Source organism: Salminus brasiliensis, chromosome 14, assembly GCF_030463535.1.
Source record: "Salminus brasiliensis chromosome 14, fSalBra1.hap2, whole genome shotgun sequence".
Lineage (NCBI taxonomy): Eukaryota > Metazoa > Chordata > Actinopteri > Characiformes > Bryconidae > Salminus > Salminus brasiliensis.
The window spans coordinates 7,237,485-7,262,788 of NC_132891.1; the positions used below are offsets into that span (position 1 = coordinate 7,237,485).

General features: G+C 42.8%; 2 protein-coding genes across 3 annotated transcripts in view; both read right to left on the reverse strand.

Moving 5' to 3' along the window:
- Positions 1-12,531, reverse strand: part of dip2ba (disco-interacting protein 2 homolog Ba) — a 65,632-nt gene extending 53,101 nt beyond the window's left edge. For both annotated transcript variants that reach the window (XM_072696018.1, XM_072696017.1), the window contains exon 1: positions 12,318-12,531. In XM_072696018.1, the coding sequence (XP_072552119.1) occupies positions 12,318-12,402 (85 nt within the window). In that variant the 5' untranslated portion in view covers positions 12,403-12,531. The remainder of the gene's footprint in view (positions 1-12,317) is intronic.
- A 4,744-nt stretch (positions 12,532-17,275) lies between these two features.
- The window catches only part of atf7a (activating transcription factor 7a), a 30,809-nt gene continuing 22,780 nt past the window's right edge, over positions 17,276-25,304 (reverse strand). Inside the window, exons 6-12 of the mRNA XM_072697148.1 lie at positions 25,135-25,292; positions 22,884-22,977; positions 22,657-22,776; positions 22,100-22,249; positions 20,448-20,636; positions 20,106-20,211; positions 17,276-19,518 (exon numbers count right to left, since the gene is read on the reverse strand). Of these exons, the coding sequence (XP_072553249.1) occupies positions 19,286-19,518; positions 20,106-20,211; positions 20,448-20,636; positions 22,100-22,249; positions 22,657-22,776; positions 22,884-22,977; positions 25,135-25,292 (1,050 nt within the window). The 3' untranslated portion in view covers positions 17,276-19,285. The remainder of the gene's footprint in view (positions 19,519-20,105; positions 20,212-20,447; positions 20,637-22,099; positions 22,250-22,656; positions 22,777-22,883; positions 22,978-25,134; positions 25,293-25,304) is intronic.

The following is a 25,304-nucleotide window of genomic DNA, read 5'->3' on the forward strand; positions in this document are numbered from 1 at the left end:
TCTACAGGGACTAGGCAAGCTGTGTGTGTGTGTGTGTGTGTGTGTGTGTGTGTGTGTGTGTGTGTGTGTGTGCATTTGCAACTTAAAGCAGTTGAATGCATTCATTAGAAGGGGTGTCCACAAACCTTAGGACATCTAGGGTATTTCAGCTGCACAAGTTTGTGTGAAAGCCCTGGGGGGTGGGGTGGGGGGGGGTTCCCAGGGGGGGATTATTTCCAAGAAAGGCCTGCGTTTCCAGACACGCTCTCTCTCTCGTCATGCTCCCAGGATGGCATGGCTGGTACTCGTTCATGTCCTTACAGCCCCATTACACCACTTGTGCAGGAGAGCCCTGTATGGAACGGGTAGGATTTCTCTGCACGCTGTGGAACACTGACACTAACTTTCACTTACGGAGTACGTCTCCCTACACCAGAGCACGCAGGGTGCCACGGAACAGAACCAGGAGCCCACCCCTGCTGCGTTTAATGAAACCATGTTAATAATTCAGCCTCACCATCCGGCAGGAGCTCGTAGTAGAGTAGAGTAGAGTAGAAGAGAGATAGAGAGAGACACACACACACGGAGAAAAAGAGAGAGAGGCATCATTAAGTATTCACAGCTCAAAGGCAGCCCAGATATGGACGTTATATAAACCACACTGGGGGGAGAAGGCCCACTGGGCCCAGGACCAGGAGAGAAGCCCCGCGGCCTTTTGTTTGAGGGGAAAGAGAATCTGTGAGAAGCTCGGACATCTGATCATCCTCCATCTGTCTGAATTTACCACGCGCTGAAAAGCCACTTTGTGGAAAAATCCCCCTCAGGACTTGAAAGTATGATATGGATCTATCCATAGTCTCTATAAAAGTGTGTTTGGCCAGTCTCTGTAACTGAGGCAATATGACGAAACGTTACTGTAGTCATGATCACTTACACTGCTTTCACAGCACACATCAGTCATGGCCAGTCAATAACCTCACCTCTCCAACAGCAAATTTACAGCAGACAAAAAAAAACCTTCATACCTTTTAATGGAAGTCAATGGAAGTCATTTTGGAGCATTTCTATTGGTCCGTTAATCAGGAAACGCAATGTACAATGTAAAGAACAACTGCCAAATTCACATTAGGTCTGAAAGTGAAAAATGGCAAACATGAAGACTTCCAGAACAATAAGCAATTGCTAGAGTGTAGATTTAGCCTAACTATAGAGAGCCTGTAAGTGTAGTACAGTACAATGTGTAGACAGAAACTGCATACAGACAAACAGCAAACAGCTGGTTATAGGTCTAAAAGTTTTATTATCTGTCATTTTCTTTCCATTTTTGTTCCTAATTTATTTATTTTTATAGTCTTATATCTACCAATTCAAACTTGTTTATGGACTAAATATAATAATAAAGTAATTTTAGCACTGTTTACATCTGCTTATAATATAATACAATTATGTGCCCATAATAACACTTATTAGTACCTACCTATTATGCACATACCTATTGTGTTTACAGTGTGGGTTACACCTAAGAAAGGTGTGAGAAAGCTTTTTGCCACGTCGTACTAAAAAAAAAAGATGAACTGATGTGTGATCTGATACAAATAAAATAAAACCATTAAATCAAATAAATCAAATAACTATTTTAAAATATATAATACATATGACTTCCACTGAAAGTTACAGTTTATTTCTTCTCCTGTAAAGTTGACATTTTGGGAACACAAGGTTTATATATGTATGATTTATAGGGTATGAATAAATAATAAATATGGTCTGTGTCCAAGTTTACGGGACAAGATAAAATGCTCTCAACTTTGAATGAAAGTCTTATGTAAAAATTAGAGATTACTGCAAGTCATTTAGATCCTTTCTATTGGTCTATTCACCCGGAAGTATTCACACAGTGAAAAGAAAGAAAAATCTTTTTAATAAACATAATAATAATTTAATAAACTAATAAACATTTAATTAAAATAAATAAATAAATAAATACAAACAATATCACAATATATAAACAAAGTAAGCACTGATATTTTTGCAGGACAATGGATTTGAAACCATTAGATCCTCTCCTTAAGAAAAGCTCAATACAAATTGCAGCCATCATTCAATAGCTGGTTTGGTTAATTAGTGCTTCATTAAGTTAAATCAGGGGCTGCTGTAAACCTAGATGGCGGCTGAGAAATCTGGAACCAAATCCTTTTTGTTAGCTCAAAACATAACTGGGCTACTTTTTAACACAACAGTGTATATTTGTGTTAATTAAACTGTTCTCTATAGTTAAAGACATTTATATACTTATAGCAAACACACTCATTATCAGGTTAAATTGTTTTAAAGGGCACATATGATGGAAAACGTTTAGCCTGTTAATTTGCACAGCACTGCACATATCTAACATGTAAAACACGAGATTTTCAGCCACCGTAATCAACACAGCCTAGATCTGCTATTAATGTCCGTTTACATCAGCCGTGCTGTTCAATCTCGGGAACGTTGCGGTCATGCACACAACAGAAAGGCCTGCATGTGAGAGTTTACTGTTTGTTTGCTCGACGCCTGGAGGCTGAACTAAAACCTCTGCTCCATAAAAAACGTCCAACACAACAAAACACGCTTTTATTAAAGAGGGAACTGTGGAAAGCTGGCCATGTGATCAGAGTACCTCCGCATGCAAATCCTTCCAGACGACACACAGCTGCTTACAGAAGGCCGGCCATATTTAGAACTCGCAGTTGCACAGTTCGGCAAACTCGAGGGGGAACAACGGCTTCCCCAATTTGACTCTTGCTGTGGCCTGTTGGGCAGAGGCAAACAACCAGAGAACCACTTCCTATGCAAATGAGCCTACACAAATGAGCAGCGTGGACTTTGTAAGAGGAGCAGAGTGAAATTTACGCACTTCTGTATGAACTTCCTCCATCAGCACGGCTTATATGACCAGGGATGACGATTAGGGGTGTGATAAAATACGACACAGTGCACTTTTCTAAATAAAGTCATGGGTATTTCCAGAACCCTAAACAAATGCATGAGTCATTAGAAATATATACATAAGATTAGATTTTGATTAATTATGGAGAGCTTGTAAAAAAACAGAAGTAACTGACTGGATGTCAGTCTATTATACCACTATTTTACCCATTTTACCCATCCTACGAGTCCTGTAAGTTTTTTGTTTATTATAATTTTCCCCCAATTTGTTACTGTCAACGAACCCACCCGTTCATACCAATACCCCGCCCCCAGCAATGTTCCCGACACTAGGCAGGTAAGGATTTAACAAGTCTCCTTCACTACATGCTGATGATGAAACTCACCCCAGAGCAGAGGGCAATAGCAGCAGCACATAACACCACTGAGCCACTTGGAGCCCCAAGTCCCGAAAGTTGTGAAGTAGAGCCTCCATGAATCCAATCAGTGAGGCTTGGGTGCCTGAGACCCTGTCGCCGGTTCACAAGTTGTTCTTTGTTTTTTGGTGCAATTTTGGTAGGTACTGACCACTGCAAACCGGGACCCCCCCCCAACCCAACAAGACCTGCCTGGTGTTTTGGAGATGTTCTGCCCCAGCCGTCTAGATCATCATAATTTAATTGTTGTCGAAGTGTCTCAGATTCTTACGCTTGCCCATTTATCCTGCTACCAGACAATCAATCAATGTTCTTCACTTCACCTGTCAGTGGTTTTAATGTTATGGCTAACTAATTCTTGAGTACTGCTACTCTATGCCAAAAGTATATCTTACCATATACTGGTGCAGCTTGCGTCACCCAGCACTAATGCCACCTTTACATATGACTTACACACACACACACACACACACACACACTCGCTTTCATGATTCAGAAGCTCTAGGCATAACAAGCATGTCTCAGGCTGCACTCCGGGACAACTCTCCATGCCCTAGAAAAGCAACTGGCCGCAATCTGCCTCTCCATCAGCGACAGCAGTGGTGAGGAGCACCGTCTCCAGAACCACAATCAATACCCATCCATTATACACATCAGCTCTACATCACACCAAGTACTCAAGAAGTCACTCTAAGCACTGGACTCCACTCAGCAACAGCCCTGCAGAAATACCTCCTACATTTCCACATCTTCCTGCTCTACATCCAGCCACTAATTTAATTCCAGCAACCAGACACCAGCAAACCGTTCCTTCTTCCTGGGGAAACTTTGAACTTCTAAAGAGGAGCTTAAGAAGTAACTGATCTTCTGGCTAATGTCAGAGAGTGTCTGGACTGAATCAATCCTAATGATTCAGGGTTGTGATTCAGGTTTGTGATTCATCACTCAAGAAAACCAGTAATCAATCCGAAAAGCAAAGCTGGCAATGAGATCAAACTCCAGCATCATTTCGCATGCAATAGAGGTTATACAGATCTGGAACGCCATCAGGAGATCCCCTTATAACCTTAGAGAATCCGACTCAACCCAACATCAGCATGAACATCATCACAGTCAAAGATCACGACACTGATAAACATGTGACACTTGATCTTACACTTGAGGTTGATGAGGCGTATTTCACTTTGTTCTCTCTTCTTTGTGGCTTCCTCCTATTCATGTGATCAACACTGACCTCTCTCACACACTTTTTACTTTTTTTGTCCTCACACACAGCTTGTCTAGTCCCGGTAGTGAAGTACTGCCAACAGAATAGAGCAGATCATGAACTTACCAGTATCATGTCTAATGCCAGGCGTGGACTCACAGGGGTTATAGCCTCCCGGCATTAAGCTATGGAGCAGTGGGACTGAGAGGAGAGGAGGTGGTGATCATCCTACTCCATCTTGCGCTCATGACATATAGTAATAGTAATACAGGTATGCAACCAAAACGTGCAGAACTAAATTTAGAACTGCGTATGTCCGATTCAACAGCTTAAACGCTTAGCAATGTGATGCTACAGAAAGTGGGCTAGCATACATAAGCTCCTGAAGGACCCCCTGGCTGTCTTAAAGTCAAAACAGCCCGATGTAAAAGTAAAAATTGCTCGCTTCTGCTGGCGAACTCATGATTACGGAGAAGAGGCAGACTGCAGAAGTTCATAAACTTTCAAAATACTGCAGTAATGAGAGGTTTATCTATCTATTTATTATGCATGTATTATGTAGCACCCTGAACAAATACACATACACTTTTGTCATTAAATGTGTGCATTAGTAGTAAAGTAAGGCACTGTTAAAGACATGTAAAGACAGGCCTACTGTTTCTAATAGGTTCCCATATTAAAACGAAAGCGATTTATTAGTCAAATCTCAAAGTTAAATACCATGAAGACACCAAAAGCATAAAAAAAAATCCATGATACACATTTTTGGTGACACCGCCCAGTCGTAAATCAAATCCTCACAGCAATGCTCCACAATGTAGAAGTAGTAATGAAAGCCTTTACTGATTTTGGAATAAATTATATATGAGAAGGTGTCCCAATACTTTTTTTCCCTAAATAAATATTAATAAAATGTAATATCACAGCATTTTTCTAATATATGCTTATATCAGGAAAAAAAGCACTTGACCACCTTGTTTGTCCTGACATTGTAGGATAGCTCCATTTACTGTTTATTTTTTATATCCTGACTGTCCTACAAAGTCAGTGTATACAAGCCTAAAAATGCTCAAAAACAAGAGCGCACACACACACGCGCACACACACGCGCACACACACGCGCACACACACGCGCACACACACACACACTGAACACAACGGCTGAAACCCTGCATGCTCAGAGCGGCTCATTCCAGCACACAAAGCTTTCAGTCGAATGGCCTAAATGCCAGCGCAGCTCCTAGTCACCATGGTCCTCATCAGCTCAATGGTCCCCATTGTGTCCCAGTGATCACTGGTGGCCTGCAGAATCGGCCTGCTTTTTAAGCAGCAATTTGGCCAGCCTCTGTCCTTCTACCAGCAACCCAAGCCGAGCGTCTTAACGCAGGGTATTTCCACTCTGCGCGTCCGAGGCGAGGCCGCTGCGGCCCTTAGTGGAACAAAATCGCAGACAGGTCAAGAATGCTTAGATGGACAAGTGATCAGACTTGGCAACATCAGACAGTGACCACAACAACACAGCTCCGTTCGCCTGCTAGTGAGCCAGCTGAACACTGGGCATTTGTGTTCTAATGGGATGCAGAAGCCTGGTCGTCTGGTTGCATCCACGGACAATAACGAGCAACTGTGGAACACACCAACGTTAACACTGCCTTAGGAGTCAGTCAGGGCTGCACATGGTGTCGGTTGATAATTGCTATCGCTGTGTTGGTCTTGGGCAAACCGATGCTTCCATATGCAAATCTAACCAATCGCTGAATGCTTTACTGTGTGCTGTGAGCAGTCTGACCAATCGCAGATGCTCTCTTGGGCTTGGGAAGAATCAAGCCATTCACTCTTCACTGTAACACTACTAGTCTCAGTCATTTTGGTCAAATAATTCCACCTTGCTTCACATCATGTTAATATTGGAGAGAATCACAGAAGAAAACAGCTTAAGAAACATTGTGATTAATGCATTTATGGAAATCCAGATATGCAGAAATAAAATATTAGCATTTTATCCATTTGACTGCATTTCCAGTCCAGAAATACACATTTACATTTAGAATTGCTGATTCGTATTATGTATCATGGGGTGAGCACATGACTATTTTATCACAACGTTAGGACTGGCTGACATGGTAAAAATATATCACGATATTTGGAGACAATTTAATAATACAGGTTATTTATCGGGACAACATGATCAACATGCATTAGCAGCGATAGATTCTTAAAAACTGTTGTTTACACGCTCTCCCAGACTGAGCACAGTGATTTTTATTCTGTATGTGCAACACTTTATCCAGTTAAACCAGAATAATGGCAGTCCCTACATTGAAACATGCAGCTGGTCACTGACAATATCAACAACACAGTAAAATATCATCATATCATCAAACGTAATGTGATAAATGTTGTCAATTTTGACTACATACTTTCCTGAGCATACTGTGAATATCGTCAGGGCCTAAAGAGCTGCACATTCCAATATAAGATAAGTAATTAGTGCCGTTTAGTTTCTAGAAAATATGACGGGGATTTTATCATATCGAGATCAGTTTTGTTATCGGCATACTGAGGATACTGTTAGTGCTTAATAAACACTGATTAGCTGCAGGTTTCATTACTAACAGTGTAATTAGACTGGTTTAATTAGAAGAAGTGCAGCAGATGTGGAGTATAAATCACTCTTCAGTACGGGAGAGTATCTAAATAGTAGTTTATTGTATGTATCGTGATTAATATTGTGTATTGTGATATATTGTGATACAGTATTTCTACCCCAGCCCTATTCTAATATATTATATATATATATCATCACTGTCCAATGAAAAACATGAAGGAGAAGCCAAAAATGTTCTTAACTTTGAATGAAAGTCAATGTAAAATAGGAGTTTATTAAAAGTAATTAAGAGCATTTCTATTAACACAGTGTACAGAAGCAGCTACAGGGTTTAAAACTGTAGAAAACTAAAAACGGACAAAAATGCTTCCATGTTTTTCACTGGACAGCAGAGATTTATATATATGGTTTATCACTCTGAACAATACTGCAATGTCAGTTTTTTCCAATATGGTGCAACCTATCGCCCACTCCTACTGTATCTGCATTGGCATTAACAGCGTCGGATATTTCCCACAATTACCCAGATCAGTGCATCCCTAGTTTCAACGCATTTCACAATCGCATTCCACAGCAACACAACCACCAACTACTCCTTAGCCCACATCGTTCCTCTCCAAAGCCAGTAGGTGGAAGCTAAACACACACACACACACACATACATACACACACACACACACACAGTTAATAAGGAGTAGATATGTTGTACATGGGATTTCTGGAACATACACACTGTCAAACACAATGCGACAGCCTAGCCCAGTGACACTGAGGGGAGGTACTGGGGCTAAAAGCAGGGAACACTGGGATTGGTCAGTTAATGGTGTGAGTCATATGAGTCATCTCAGCTGGAGCGAGTCAGGTCAGGTGCAGGGGAGCAGAGCAAGAGGGGAATGGGACGAGAGCTGGAGCACAGTGAAATTACTGCTTTCAAATCAGTAGATTCTTTTCACATGATCGGATTCGGGAGTCAAGGCTGGAATTTCTCCACCTCTGTTCAGCCTATAGCAGTTTACAGAGTCACATCACAGTTCTAAGCAGTGTTTCAACTCTGAGTGCTTTTCAAACTAAGCGAGATGCAGAGCAGCACTAATTTACATACAACTGTATTAAAGGCACAGCATCACAAACAGTCTGTTTCATCTTGAGAGGTCATGTAGAAAAGAATCCTGGCCATTCATAGAGTGCTAAACTAGAGCGTTAAAAACATCCACTAAAGTGGTCCGAATTGTATAATACACACCCTTTAAAAACATGTAAATGCCAGCTTAGCTCATGAAAGAGCAAATAATTAGCCAGTAATGTGTTTTCAGTTAAAATGACCCCCAAAAAAAGCTGACCATTGGCCAATTTCACCGAAAATCTCTCAAAACTGGCCATAAAAAAATCCAAATCAGTGCAATCCTATGAAACATAACACAAATATTGCCAAATAATAAAAAATTAATTAATTAATTAATTAATTAATTAATTAAAAAAAGAGGCGAAACTGTGCTGAAGATTTTTTTTGCCCACCAGGTCTCTACTGCAGTGGTCAGCAGCTGTCCCACAGGGAGGAGGATCAAAGCAGCTCACCAGGGTCATCCAAACGACCACAAACACGCTGCCTCGCTCACCTGCCCCCAGGGCTCTAAAAACACTCCGCTAATCACACACACACAAACACACACACACACACACACACACACACACACACACACACACACACACACACACTCTCTCTTTCACAGGTTCACACCTCATGGCGACTCATTCAGAGCCTCTGAATGCGCTGCCGTGTTCAGCCTTGTGTCAATTATCGGTTCCTCGCAGTCGGCGAACCTTAACGATGCCGAGAAATGAATAAACTTTGCATGAATCACTGAGAGCCAAACGTCACTGATTGCCAATCTGGTGCAATATGTCCTCGCTCAACCATAAGGCGCAGTGTTTACTGTTTTTATCATCGCTGCTTCTCTGATTACAGTTTCTATGGCCATTTCATCTTCTGTAAGCATAACAACACATTGCTTCAGACTCTAACCCACACACTGAGTGGTCCCAGTTGTGTAACAGTATTACTCAGCTGAGTTCACACTCCCCCCTCCAGTATACACACATTCTCACACACACACAAGCAGCTTATTTCTATTCTACTTGTAATACGGGACTGAGCCGGCAAGCACAGCCTTACAAAAGCACATTAATATCCACCCGACAACAAAGGCTATTGTGCTTTCATGCTGAATTCCTGGTTATGCCGGAGCCTCAGCTGAACTTCAGCTCAACCAAACAGCAGCAGTGATTCATGACCACTCACGAGAAAGCACGCTTGCTGGACATGGGCTTCATTTTGTAAGCATGCTTCGTGACCTGCTGGTAAGGACGTAGTACGTCCAAGACAGTTCATCACAAATGAAAACTATGCCTGACACGCCCCTTGCTCTCCTCCGACAGACTCTCATTTGGGGGTCTTTGGTGGAAATCACAGTTAATTGTCAAAATATGGCACCTGGGGACATCCTATCTACACCCTACTGTACTGTGTAGAGCCCAGTTACAGTGTGTTATACAATTATTATTATTATTATTATAAAGGTACAGAAACATTTGGGTGTCAGGAGATACCTAGATACAAACCCTATTCTCGTCCAGCCAGGGAATCGAACCCTATCACGGCCTCATGCCCTCTGAAAATAAGTCACACTTCTATATAATGCCCATCCATGTTCAATTTTATGAATGCTGATATATCAGCAGTAGTAGATATGTATATGAAAAATATCAGATATTGGCATCAGCCCACATTTCTTGTATTGGTAGAACCCTAATCAGTAATGACGCTGGACTTACTGCAGTTTGTTCATTTTACTGCATTTGTAATAGTGCTGGGCAATATGACCTCAAATTAATATCATGATTAATTACACATTTTACCTCGATTCAGATTAATAAATGATTGTATTAGCTGTCGGAGTCACGTGACTGCACATGCAATAGTATGTTTTTAAGGGGACCAAACACAAACACACTGTGGAAATTATATATTTTTTGTCATTGGAATTTTGTTAAAAATGATCAAAATAATTATGTTAATTAGAGGTTATGAATGTCTGACTTGATTCATTTCTGTTCAGTTGCTCAGCCCTAAGTTGTAACATCAAATTTATGCATTCAGCTGACGCTCTTTGCATGTTAATCGTGTTGCACAGGTAGGTGAATGTAGTGTTGGTGTAGCAAGGCAGGCCTGCCAGGCAGCGGAATGAAACCTGTCACTGATAAGACGAGGTTACCCACTACCCTTTAAAAATAATTGTCAGAATTCTCTGTAAAGCTAATCCACGTAGATTTGTTTACGTATCAGCATCAGTAAATGTGTGTTTGAACAAGATCAGATATCGACATCAGAGCACAATTCCCATTTCGGCACATCCCTCATTACTATTTTTGCACAAGGACACCTCACAAAGACTAAAGTCAAATTCCTCAAGAGAAGGTGTAACGGCCAAAGCAGACCTAAATACACTAACATCAGATATTTTCTCACAGCAGTCCTCCCCAAACCGATCTCTCAATCGTAATTTCAACCTGATTTGTTCATTCAAATCCGGACACAGATCCGGACTGAGGAATCAACCGCACACTCCACATTAGGGTCCTTAGTTTGCCCAAAACATGAGTTAAACTGTCCAATCAGAACAACATCCTGGTCTGGAGGTAAGATCGGAAATGATTGTTGCACAGATAAGCTGGTGGTGTGAAAGACCCCTGGATATTTTCACACACATTTATTTTTACAACTGAAATGGCTTTACCCTGCTCTCCCAGAACTGTCTGGTGCGTTTGTGCTCTCAGATGGGGCGGTATGGAGATTTCAGTCCTCATTAGGTGGTCAACTGCTAGTTGACTTGCCTGGCCAGAGTCCGATTCTGCTAAAATCTGACCACTTTGCTTGTTTCGGGGCCACTCCTAATCGTGTCATCTAAAGTCTCTTGGCGTAAATGTAGTGGATGTAAACACGACTTCATTTGCTTTTTTTTTTTACTTAAATTATTTGATCATTTTTACATTTTGAAATTGCACTTGAATATTTGTGAAATATTTGAATTAAAAAAAATGTAAAATGAGATGTTTTCCAAAGCCAACATTATATCCAAATTACATCGACCTGAGCTGAAGATCACATCGAACATAAACATGTATCGCTACACCCCTAGCTTACCTGCCTGCCTGCCTGCCTGCCTGCCTACACGCCTGCCTGCCTGCCTACACGCCTGCCTGCCTGCCTACACGCCTGCCTGCCTGCCTGCCTACACGCCTGCCTGCCTACACGCCTGCCTGCCTGCCTGCCTGCCTGCCTGCCTGCACGCCTGCCTGCCTGTCTGTCTGTCTACACGCCTGCCTGCCTGCCTGCCTACACGCCTGCCTGCCTGTCTGTCTGTCTGCCTGCCTGCCTACACGCCTGCCTGCCTGCCTACACGCCTGCCTGCCTGCCTGCCTACACGCCTGCCTGCCTGCCTGCCTGCCTACACGCCTGCCTGCCTGCCTGCCTGCCTGCCTACACGCCTGCCTGCCTACACAAAGCAGACACCAGCCATGAGACCAGACTAACACCTTGGCTAAGCTAGCTAAGTAAAGCCAGAGGAACACAGCGACTGTTCACACAGCCCAACAGCCAAGGCTGTAACGTGCCCTTGACGAGGGTCTCCGACTGAAGCTGAACAGCAACTTAGCTAGGATACGTTTTTAGCCCCCAGTATGAATCTGTTTCTGGGGAAGCTGAGGAGGATTACCGCTTGTTCACACTTGCGCTTTGTGTCGGGTGGCAAGTTCCCCATCGCCCAAACCACTGACATTTCCTCAGGTTGATCTGAACCATAGCGACAACAGACGGCCGTCGCTGAAGGCGCGCGAGTTAGCCGCGGTTAGCCAAGTTCCCCCCTTTTTTAAACACAGAGCAACGGGACCATTAAAAGGACACGGTGTCAGGAACGCGCACTGTCCCCTCATTCACAGCCATTACACACAACCAGCCTCCTGACATCTCACTGCTGTGCCCCCGAGCGTGAGAAGCACACTTTCCGCCGCCACGCAGCCCCTCGGGATTAAGCCCTAATTTAGTCCTGAACCAGTACAGAGAGAAAGAGAGAGAGAGAGAGCTCGCGAGTCTCCTTCAGCCCTCTCGTTTAACCTATCCTACCTTCCGACAGCTCCAGCTCCAACTCCGCCAACTGATCCTTCACCTCCTTCGGCAAAGGCGCCAAATCCACACCGCGCTCTGCCATCGTTGCCGAAATGTTTACTAACTTCTTCTCGGTCTGATAAACGATGCTCTGTCGATCAACATCCACCGATCACGACGCGAAGCACATAATCAGACGGGAGTAACAACAAGCCGATCCGAACAGCTGCTCCCTCCGCCATAACTGTGGGAACTCGCACCAACGGTAGGGATGTGCCGACTCGTTAAAGAATCGGTTCTGTTGAATTGACTCTTTACAAAGAATCGAACGGAATTCAGATCTAACCGATTTTTATTTTTACTTTAATTTATTTACAGCAATATTAGTATTTATAACAAACAATTTATTTGATGTCGCGCAAAAAATCGTATCTTCAAAACGGCAGTTTTACTGGAGAAAAAATAAGTAAATGAAATAGAGCTGATTACATTAACTTTCAGTAGAAGTCAGTGTAATTTTGGAGTATTTCTGTTGGTTTATTTAGCATGAAGCATGAAAATAATTAAAGAACAACTGCGAAATTAATGTATCGTCAAAACGGCAAAAAAAAAAGGTTTTTACGCTACAGTGATTTTGTTAGTTATTTTCTACGTAAGTGTGGACTTCAAGACATCAATAATATATGTGCAACAAAACTGCGATAAAAATGAGAAAATTATTACAAATTATTACAAACATACAAACGTCACACATTATTAATTAACTGTTTACTAACATGCTTAATAAATGGTGGGGCGTGAATTAAGTTGGTACTTTGCCTTACATAAATTCTACATAAAATAAATAAACTCGATTTATTAATCTATTCAATTCACTAAAACCTTCTGTTTTGAACCGAAAGAATCGGTTCGGTCAACTGAGTCAAACTTCGTATCACTAACCGACGGCAAGGCGCGGTCACGTGACGGAGTTTACCATGCAGCGTGCGCGGTTCCGCGGACAAGCTGCGACGCCCTCTAGCGACACAAACGCACATGCTTAAAACACAGATAAAGCAGCGTCCATCAGGAGGGGAGGGCATCAATACCATTAAATTACAGTTATAGATTGTTCCAGTGCACAGGGGCTTCTCCCAGGTACAGCATATGTTCCGTACCGCTAGCAGACAGTAAACACCCAGCATAAGCAGACAGACTGGGGCAGTGTTTTACAACCCTGCCCTGACTCAACTCATCAGCTCACTACCGAGCTTAAAATAGGGGCATTAGCACAGAAGAAGCCCTTTTTAGGTGGTGATTTCACCATGAGGGCGACATTTACAGACGTGTATGTAAATTAGGATGATACTGATGACGGGGGGGGGGGGGGGGGTGGGGGGGTTGTGGGTTTGATACCTGAGCCCACTTGGGCCCTTAAGCAAGACCCCTAACTCTCTCTGCTCCAGGGGTATCGTAGCATGGCTGACCCTGTGACCTGACCCCAGATGTCTAAGCCGTACACTGTAGTGTACAAACATAAATGACAATAAAAGAAAATTATTATTATTATTTAATGTAAAATATGTTTTAAACATAGGTGTGTCCTTCTTGGCAAGCTGTTTATGTTTCTGAGAAAAAAATGTGAATAAAAACATGAATAAAATGAATAAAAATTATTCATAAATAAATAAAAAACACAGTCCCATCCACAAGTACCTGGATGATTTTAATATATATATATAACTTAATATAACTTAATATTTCTATCTCTAGCAGTGCTTCTGAAAATCTCTCCATCCACACACCACTGAACAGCCCTAAAACACTTGCTTGAGTATGCCAGTACAGCAGGAAGAGCTAACACTGTAAAGTCAAACTCATTAAGAAACAGTGCAACGGCCAAAATAGTGTAAAAACAAAGGTGACGATTTAACAGATTTTCTCACTGTTTATTTTCTAACTGTGGTATAATATAGATTGGATGTGTTCTTGTTCCACCCATGTTACCCAGGATGCATCAGGAAGTGACTTGTGTGGACTTGTGTGGCCCAGACAAATATCCCAGAATGCAATGCACGAGTCGAATTTGTATAATTACGATGACATGCATTAGCATGGATGCTAGTTAACCAAATTTGGTGTATTTGTTAGTTCTATGCTAAAAATGTCCTGTTACGTCCTGTTAAGTTTCTTTGTCAGTGGCTTTAATGAGCAACAGGGTTGTAAAAAACTCTATTTACCACCCTGTTACACGTTCAAGCAGCTGGCATCAAAAAATGTATTGAAAAAGAAAGGTATCATTGGTGAGGCGGGTTAGTGCATGTTTGATTGGTATAGTACATGTTTTCAGTGATTCATCATTGATAAATGATACAATCACGGGCGAACAAGGGCTAAATCACCCACAGGCTATTTCTTATATCCAGAGGAAGCCTAAACTTTAAAGTTAAAAAGAAACCTCAAAGGTGAAAAATCGCTGACGATGCAATTACGAGTATCTAGTTCCCTCAAGGTATGCTTTGGAGAACGGTGTTCCAGCTCAGTATACTGACGTCATTCCTACAGATCTAAATATTACTTTAGTCACTGTTACTATTGAAAACTACTGGGCGGTGTTTGTGACTGAAGCCCCTCCCACCAATCCTCTTTCCAAGGCCGATTCTCAGTCTGTACTTGTGTTCCTGTGGGCTTGTTTAACACAGTCAGTTGCAGTTGAAGTACTGCTCCATTCAAATATTCACATCTAGCCAAGTACAGTCGTACCTGTTCCGCCCCTGTTATGGAGGATGCATAGCCAAATATCCCAGAATGCACCACGCTGCTGTTCTAATTGCATGATTACCGCACGGTGTCCTCCTGTCCTCAGGAGTTTCACAAGTTAAACTTGCCTAGTCTGTACTAGCCAGCACACCAGTCCCAACGTGGCATAGTTTGTATTGAGAATCCCCCCAAAAGTCACTTTGTCTGTGTTCAGACTGCAAGCAAATCGGATTCATTTCTCAGATCAGATCTGGAGAGAAGACTGTCCACACTGTTATTTGCTAGTGATCAGATCGGATTTGCATGTCTGGATGTCACAACCTATTTGCATCGGTTGCTGTGGTTACAACGTAGGTGCTAACGAGGCGGAAGCAGGATAGATGGACATAGTCGCTGTCTGTCGCCTTGCGAGTGATGCAATAAAACTTTGAACTTATTTGAGAATTAGAGATTAAAAAAAAAAGATTTCACATGGTTTTCGGCTCTTTACACGGTCATAAATTTTTGCTGTCCATCTGAACACAGCCTTGGAATCTTCTTAAAGGATAATTGCAGTCTTAATACATCAATCAGTCAATCAATCAATCAATCAGAATTTTTGTACATGCCACAGGTGGACGCAAATGTCCATCCATTCATCTTCTTCGATTCTTCCTGGTCAGGGTGGTCCAGAGTGGTCCAGAGCATACCCGGAATCATTGAGCACAAGGCAGAAATACCCCCTGGACAGGTCATCAATCCATCACAGGATACCACAGCCAACCTTTTACTCCACAGACTCACGCCTAGTGTAGCAATTGAGCATGGGCAATTCCCCTAGCCTGTATATTTTGGGAGGGCGCAGGAACACACCAATCTCCTCACAGTATGGGGATCGAACCCACAACCTCGGCCCTCTGGAGCCGTGCCCCTAGAGCAGGGTACGTGTCTAATTGTTGACATGCTTAGTTGTACGAAGCGGCTCACCTGCCTGAACACGACTGCAGGAGTATTTGTCTTTAATTTCTTTCCCCACAGTGCTTATGAACATGACCACAGACATCTGAATGTTGTTTAATTGCTTTTTCTTTAATCAAAACTGCAGCACGGCAAGTGTTCGTATTATTCCACTTCAACATGCATGGAAAAAGTAAAGTAAATACATTTATATAGTACACATATGTACAGTAAGAGGATGACGTCTACAATGAAATCAGTCCGACCGGGAGTGCGTTCTTACCCATACAACAATTAGAAGCGTAATGTTTAGACCTCTCTAGAGCTACATACTGTGTTGACCACCATCGTCCGTCTTACTAGTGATACCAGAGGGATTATTATTATTCAAATGGACTCTCGTTAACTAATCCCTTAATAAATTAATGGAATATTACACTGAAATTACGCAGCAAGTCCACTACGGACAGATTTCTGGTACAGGTTTGCTGCCGGCATCAGTAGGGGAGGGACAAAAACACAGTAAAACAAATCTCTCTTAAGGCATTCTCACTATTTTTCAGAAGACATCTGCAAAAGAAATCCGATTACATGGTTACCAAGAAGAAACAACAAAACAAAAAACGTCTAAAAATGTTCTACATTTCAGTATTACAAAAAAAAACTAAAGGTTAAAGAAGCCTTTATTATGACAGATGACATTTGTGTAGTCTTTGCTGCACAATATGGAAAAGGAAAAAAGTGCCAGTAATAATAAAATTGCTAAAATGAAAGCTCAACATTCTTCTCCCTCATCTCCCCCTTTTCCAGATTCCCATTTGTTTAGCTGGTTCTGCAAGCCGGATACAGAGCCAGTGCAGAGTACAACGCAGCGCTACGACCACCACTGGGACTGTAGCTGTGAGATATGTGGCGAGCGGCAGCTGAGCAACCCATAAAGCCTGGATGCACAAGGACACCATGTATGCATTAAAGTCACATCGCCATCGGATGTGTGGTGTGATCAGGACAAACCCAGCAGCTTCACAACTACACCAACAACAATGAAAAGATACAAACTGATAAAGGTTTATCACATTTTTCTATTTTTAGTGCATTTAGACAGACCCTTATGTTGTGGACTGATGCCTTAGTTTTGCAGCATTGCACTCTGCAAGGAAACATGCACACCAGGAAAATTCAAGTGACAAACAAACAGTACAGTTTTAAAATTCAATCGTTTGATTATTGCCTGATCAAACATACGCAATACAAAATAAAGGGTATCAGCTGGTAAAGCCCCCCACCCCCCCCCCCCCACACACACACCTTAAAAGTCTCTCAGTATTGTATTGTGGTGTAGTAACACTCTACCAGGGATAGGTGGCAGCAAAAGCAACCCAACGTAATCCTGTTACGCACCCACCACGGTTCAAACGGCTTTCAAAGGCATCGGTAATTGAATTTCCTCCACAGCTCTCCTTACAAACGTAAAGCTCTTAACTTCTCCTGATAGATTCCTATATTTGGCGTGCAGCCAGCAAAGTCTCGGACCTCATGGGCAACCAAAAATCCTGCTTGATGAACCTGGCTCGCCAGGGCATCAGAGGCACTGCTGTGAGTCTCAAGTCTTAAGGCAGAATCTCTTTTTTTTTTTTTTTTTTTTTGGTGATTGTATTTTTCATCAAATATCACTGCAGGGTGTGTTTTCAAATGCATTCGTGAGTGCGAGTGTGTGTACATGTGGGAATAGGTTTGAGCGTGTGTTTGTGTGTGTGTGCGCATGTGTATGAGGGACTGTGTGTATAAACACAAGTAGTTTGGCAGACAGTAATTGCATAACTGACTGCAAAGGGGCACTCAGGGGCAAAAGAGGCAGCAAGTCTTTTTTTGGTAGTTTTGCGTCTTGTTTTTAAAAGAACAAGGTTTACATGGCTTTTAGAAGAATCGCAAGTGGCAGCTCAGAAAACAGCAGCGGAGGAAGACTTATCCCATCATTTAGAAAGAAAAAAATGATTAAGCAGAAAGAACAGCATCTTTAGAGCCTCAGCCTCCTAAAAGAAACTCATACAACAGAGCCAATAAATGGAGAGCGGTAAAACATGGTGGTGGCACCGTCAATCAGATAGAGAAGAGGTTTTAAAAAGACAATGAAATGTGACATGAGCTGATTTACGGCTCGATCGTTTGTCACACAAAGGCTATGAGAGGAAAAACAAGAGACATGATCAAACAATCAAGACTTGGTTCTACAGCTCACACTGCAGAGTGTACCAAACACACAGATATAGCAAACAGTACATACAACAGCAAGAGCAAAGAAGAGGTTTTGCATGCCAACATTAGTGTATCAGTCCTTTTGAATTACAAACTGCTATATTGTGTACATTCCTGTACACAAACGCTCGCTCACACACACACGCACGCACGCACACACACAAACATACATACGTACATGCACTCTTTCTGATTACAAACGTTCTGTATATAAAACATATTATAAAGGGGTAGAAATGAGGTCAGATTTTGGTGAAGTTCAGATGAGGCATTCTCTTGGTCTCCATGAAATGCAAACGGATCTAAAATGTTGGGGACCAGATTTAGAGATTTTTGTTTTCCTCTCACACAAACCAGATATATATATATATTTCTATATAAAAGTATTGCAAGGTTGTGATGCCAATCACTACCCTTAGCCTCATTTTAGTGAGTAAAATGATGTGGAGCACAGCAAGTGTGGACATGCACACCACCAGGTGCACCGTGGCAGTATTTTCACTTCTATGACAGCCACAAATGAGACATCCATGTTGCTCTGTGAATTTGTAAGGTGTGGTAAATATGTGCATATTATCTATGCAGGGGGAGGAGGAGGAGGAGGGGGGTTGCATCAGGTTATGTTTGAGCAAAGAGGTTGCGATGACGACCCCTCGGGAAGCACTCTGCTGTCCTACAGTCCTCTGAAGCTTGAGGAGCTTGGAGATGGAAGGCGAAGGGAAGGGATGACGAAAACGGGAAAGTACAGTTGATAAAAGGGTTTAGGATGAGGATTAAAGATTTAATGAGGATTGGAGTCCAGCCCCTGTAGTCCATGGCATAGTGAACAGGAAGCTTCTCGCTTTCTCCCAAAAGTCAAAAGTTTATTCCCAGAATTCAAATGAGCTCCAGGCCAGAGCATGATGGCGTAAAAGAAGGCCAGGGAGAGGAAGAGAAAGAGAGAGCATTATTTTTCTTCCCTTCTCTTTTTCACCTCAATCCCTCACTCCTCACACTCCTCTGCTCCTGTCCCGGCACGGCACGGGGCGAGTCCCGGGCAAACTGCTGCAGGCTCATCATCTGGCTGAGGACTGGGGCTGTGTGGCCATGATGACATGAGAGGGCCCGCTCTCGCCCCGCTGGGTTCCCATCCCCGCCAGCACAGACATGGCCACGGCCTCGGCGGCCGCCCGTGAACTCAAACCGTTGGGCCCCGAGGAGGCTGATGGGCTGGGAGCCAACGAGCTGTGCTGGATGACCGGAGCAGGAGAGCCTGTGGGTTCAGAGACATCCTTCATAGACTCCTCTCCTGAAGAAAGAGGAAAACAAGATATTTAGTCCAATTCCTTATTTTTCAGGCAGAATTTTCTAAGGAGATTAGATTGAAGACGATCCACTTGCCTGGTAGACCACCAACACTGTCCCCATCAAAAACAAGATTTCAAGAAACAGTGGACAAAAATAAATCATATATCAGCTCTATTCTCATTTGAGATCTAGAAGGAAAAAAAAAACTTCTGCTTAAACTTCTAGGAATAAATTTTGGAGAAGTAGGAAATTCTCCCTGCAGATTGAAGCAAAAAAAAAAAAAGCAAAGCTCCTGACAACAGTGGAAGCTGTAATAAAGACAAGGTGTGGACAGGCTAAATGCAGCTGGAATAACCCAAATAAATGGTGGGTGGTATCTGATTTTTGTACTGCATTATTGACCATGTTTTGAAATTATAGTGTTTATGTGCAAAGTGTTAATCCCACGAATCTGCACTTGCAATTTTCCATACAGAATCCTTTCACGCATGTCCACTATATGCACCTGCAATGAGACGTCTGAGAAGCTCTGCATTCGCCCCGCTCATGATTTACGATTTACAGATCTTCTCTCATGGTCTGACTCACCCAGGTATGCAGCCTTCTTCTGTAGAGTGGTGACAGGGCAGTCCTTATGGGCCAGCAGCAGCTGCTTCAGATGAGCAACCTCATTTCGTAAGAGGGACACCTCATTCTGACACACACACATCCATTCACACACACAAATACAGAGAGAAGTATGAACCAGTTGACAGTCTAACGGAGAGACAATCACAGAGACAAACAGCTCATGCAACACATTGCTCATTCGAAAGCAGAGACGTTGGTTAGCAGTGAGTCAGATAAACCTCTATATTACATCAACGTCTCAGGCTTTGAAGGAGACAAGTGCCTCAGGCGTGCAAGAGAGACAATGCCTGGCAAACTCACCGTCAGGGACACATTCATGGAGGTCAGTTCCTCTGCCTTCTTCTCCAGAGAGTTGACCCACAGCTTGCGTTTTTGCCTGCAGCGTGAGGCGGCTGCTCGGTTGCGCTCCAAAAAGCGCTGCCTCCTCTCGTCCGGGTCGTCGTCCGCTGTCCGCCGCCGCCTGCCGCCGGTGGGCTGAGCTGGGGAAACCTGGACACAAAAGAACTTCTGATTAAGAAGTCTATCAAGCAACACACTATTTAGAAACCCACAGTTTTTAGTGATGTTTATTTCCAATCAGCGTATTTTTAATGAACCAGGTATTAAGCCCGATCCAGTTCCGATCCTTTGCTTCTTTTTTGATGCTCTCTGTGTAATCCTCTGTAAATAAACACAACTGGCATCAAAGAGGCGTGCTATTAGAAGATAAACAGGCAGTTTGAAACTGCAGTGTGAAACTATTTTAAACTGCAAAAAGTCACTTCATGTAAATATGAGCATGTAAAACGTCAACGCGCAGCAATCACACTTCACGTCTATTTTCTGCCATTTGCTGTGAGCGATATGCCACCAAAAACCACGCTAAAACACAGTCCCATGACTCAAGAGTCAGGACTGGTTAGAAAGCTAAAGCATCACAGAAACACATTTTTAGGGCTCTTGGCTTATAAATCAGCATTCTGGGGCATTAAGAAAAGGAGCAGGCTACACTATATGTGAAAATGTTTGTGGACACCCCTTCTAATGAATGCAATACTTTATGTTGCACTCATTGCTGACACAGATGTGCAAACACACACAGCTTGCCTAGTGCTTGTAGAGAAGTACGGTCAATACAATAGAACTCTCTGGAGCAGATACACATGAACCTATGGGCTCCATGCCTAATGCCAGGAGTGGGCTAGAGGGATATAAAGCCCCCCCGGCATTAAGCTGTGGAGCAGTGGACTGTGTTCTCTGGAATGATTGTTGGTGCTCCATCCAATATTTTTGGGATGAGCTGGGGATGAGATGGGGTGGTGATTAACCAACATCCTGACCTCACTAACACTCTTGTTGCTAATTTCATTAAAATCAATTGCTCTCAGCAATTTTAGTATAAATCCAATAGATTTAACGTAGAAACGTAGAGACAGTTACTTTTGGGATTTTTGGAGGCTTCTTTACACATCTTGTGGTCTGCTCTTGGGCTGAACTTGCTAGGACTGCCTGATCTGGCCATGTTGGCAATAGTTTCACTTGTAAAGTATTTTCTAGACAGTGGGATGGCTGAACTCCCCAGACTCGTATGCACCTACAGCCTTCTGCCTGAAGTCCTCAGAGAGCTCTTTGGACATAGCTATGGTAATACCACCACAGTTCAACAATTAAGAGCAAACCAAACAAAATGTCTGAGGTTTAAATAAGACCGGCACTTCCAAAATGTCTGCCTCTCTAACCTTATGTTTAATCGTCTGCAGCTGATGTGCTGCATCTGAAGTAGTAGTAATAAATGTGAGAGAATTGCATTTCTACAAATACTGTTTCTGATGCTATTTGTTTGGTTACATTACCTCTCAGTATTGTTAAAAAGAAGATCAAATGTTCATGCCTTTAAATAGGGTCAAGACTTGATGTCTTGATGTTCTAATTTTTGCACATGACTGTACGCATGTGGATGTGTATCAGCAGACCTGTGGCTGTGCAGGGGATGGGGCATCAGGCTGCTGCACTAGTAGCTGGCTTTGCTCCATCCTCTGCGGCACCATAGCACTGGAGCCCATTGCCACACCGACACATCCCTGGGCTGCTGAGGTCTGGTGAGATAACGCTGCCTTCAGTCGCTAAAACACAACAACCCAAGAACAGAACAAAGCTTTAGGACATTCATAGCCCAACCTGAAAATAAGTAGCACACAGTAGTGTACAAATGCATTTCCCTTATTTCTTTGTAACTGTTATATGCAATTTCCATCAGAAAATCATGGAAGATGGTGAATTGCATCTTATTTAATGCAAATATTTGTGCCTATTACAGTAAAAAGACCTTGTAGAAAAAAAAAACAGACTGCACTTTTCAAATTCAAGCAAACAGGGCAGCCAGTGCTTGCCTGTTTGTTGTGAAAAGTGTCACCCATGTGACATCCTCTCATGGTGGGACTAAATATTTCAGAGCATGTTTGCTTGCCTCACAGACCATTTCACAAAAAGTCTGGGGTTAGAATGAGGACAAAACATGTGGCATTCTCACCATCTTGGCCTCGGAGTGGGGGATATAACCAGATGGGGATGAGGACCCACTGCCGCTTCCCCCTAGCGGAGGGCCTGGGATTCCTGGAATGTTGGGCACCATACACATAGGCCTGGCCAGCTAAAAAGAAAACACAGGACAGATCACATATACAAGACATGGAGTTCTAATATCAACAGGCTCTGATGACTCTAGCCAGAAGGGAGAGTAGGTTCATTGGTGCTTACAGATATTACAGAAGGCATTTGCACTGGGCCTGGGAGCACAGGAACTGCCTGGCCATTGGGAAGCATCATCATTGGGTATGGACCTGTGGGAGACCTTCAGATAGCAGATGGACAGAGATTAAGTGCTACTCTAGCCTTAAATTTCAGGCAATGAGGTATTTCCTGGATTCACATCACTACCTATACCCACCCCCCTAGCAAATCATGGTCACAAATGACATGTTCAAAAACAAGGTGAAAACTTAAACAACCACTGAATGTGCAACCATGTCCATTTGAAAATTAATAAGCAAGAGACAGTGGATCTTTTTCATAGATTTGACAACCTGGCATACTTAAAAAAAAAAAAAAAAAAAACTAAAACAAAAAAACCTTCCATTTAAAGCAAGAAAAATGTACATCAATGAGCCAAAACACTATGACCACACAGAAAAAGCAGACAAGTTGATTATCTCGCCACAGCAACACACATCAAGGTCTAGAACATACGCAAGACAGTAACTGAACATGTGGTTCTCCCAGTCATGTTGGATGCAGGAGAAATGGGCAGGCATGAAGATCTGAGCACCTCTGATAAGCTGATTCGCTACTATGGTGGCATGTGGCGGACCAACATCATATCAGCCCGGTGGTCATAATGTTTTGGACTTTACTGGCATCGGCTAAAGCTTTAACAGCATTTGATACAGGGGCTTGGTTGAGAAACATTCCTCGGTCTCTCCATCTCTCAAATACCATTCCGTACAATTCCAGAAGCCCTTGCAGAATTCAGTAGCCTGGCACAGAGACTAGTGCTTCACATGTATGCGCGAGTTGTTTCCATGTACTTTCCATGTCCATGGCAGACATGCTTCTATTTGACAGTATTATCTTACCCAATAGCTTCCCAACCCTGTCCTGGATTAGCCCACTGCCCTGCACATTTTAGTGTTATCCTTCTCTAACACACCCACTTCAATTTAGGAGGGGCTTGTAACCGAGTGGTTGGATTAGGTGAGTAAGGAGCAGGGAAAACACCACAATGTGTAGCGCATGCCGTACTCCAGGACCAGGATTGGGGACCTATGATCTAAATGTACAACCCAATACTAAACATCTTCTCTCCTGTCCAAATGTCACTAAAGTGAGTCAACAATAACGTAGGTCGTTTAACTTGAGCTGACAACAAATCACTGACCACACACACTCACACACACACAAACACACAGTGAAATAAGTATTAAATGGAAAAGCCATTGTGGACAAGATCAGGCTATGTATGAGCGGAAGGCGATTGGGTGTAAGCCACGCTTACGAACGAAACTCTTATTTCATCAGTTAGACTCACTGACCAAACAGTCTCAAAATCCATAGCTGATGAAGTGCCTAAACCACAACCACACCAGTGTAACACAGTAAAATGAGTCATAGTGACCTGAGTCACAGAAACCCCAACATCCCTTAACAGGTTGATTTAAAAGGTAGGGTAAAATATCTAAGATGGAAGCTGCATGCCCTGAAAACACATACTCTAAATGCTGGTGGTCACAGAGCTGGAACCAAGCCTAGTTCTGCAAACTAGCTCACAAGATCTCAACTACTTTCTTCAACATGACACATTTTTAATACTGTTTACCGTATTTGTGTTTCTAAACAGCTGTTGTAATGTGATATGGAGTTTTATACAAGCAAAAGATCATCTGCACACTAAAATGATGAAAAATTACCACCTTTCTAACAGATAAAAAGCTAGATTAGGGTCACATGTCATGCTCTTCAACTGAACCCTCTCTAGAGTTGAAAAGCCACAGAGATGTGCGTTCTTATCTTTGTTCTAGATCACTCCTGTTCTTTGCTCTCCATCTTTTGTCAGTGTAAAACAGCGGGTAGCTGACGAATTGGCCAATTTTTATGTATTTTCTGTGTCACCATTTATTTGAAAACATTGCTACCGCAGTGCATGGTCATAAACTCAAGACCAGAATGCAGCTTCCCACTGTGTGCAGTAGATGCACAAAATGACTGACAGAAGACAAGCCTACGTGTCCTGACAGGTTGAATGTTATGTGGTCCACATAATTTGTTTTTTCATGCACTTACAAAAAGCCAAGGGAAGCCACCCAGACTGTTTCCCCCCCTGGGAGCTGCTGTGTTTTACTGACAGCTTCTGTAATGTGTGAAGTGGGGTCACAAAAACATCACAAAAAAAGAAAGCGTTGTGAAAAAGACTTTTAAATGGATCCATAATAAACCACTAGGACTGGGACCTTACCCAAGAGTGCGGTTAGAAGGCGGGGCCTGTGTGATAACCGAGGTGGGTGAAGGCATGGTGGGCTGCAGAGGGTCATAGCCCAAGTGTAGTGGAAGAGAGCCTGGCCGTACAATGGTGGGGATAGGAGCTGAACTCACTGCTGGCTTTGGAGGAGAATCCTGTAAAGAGAA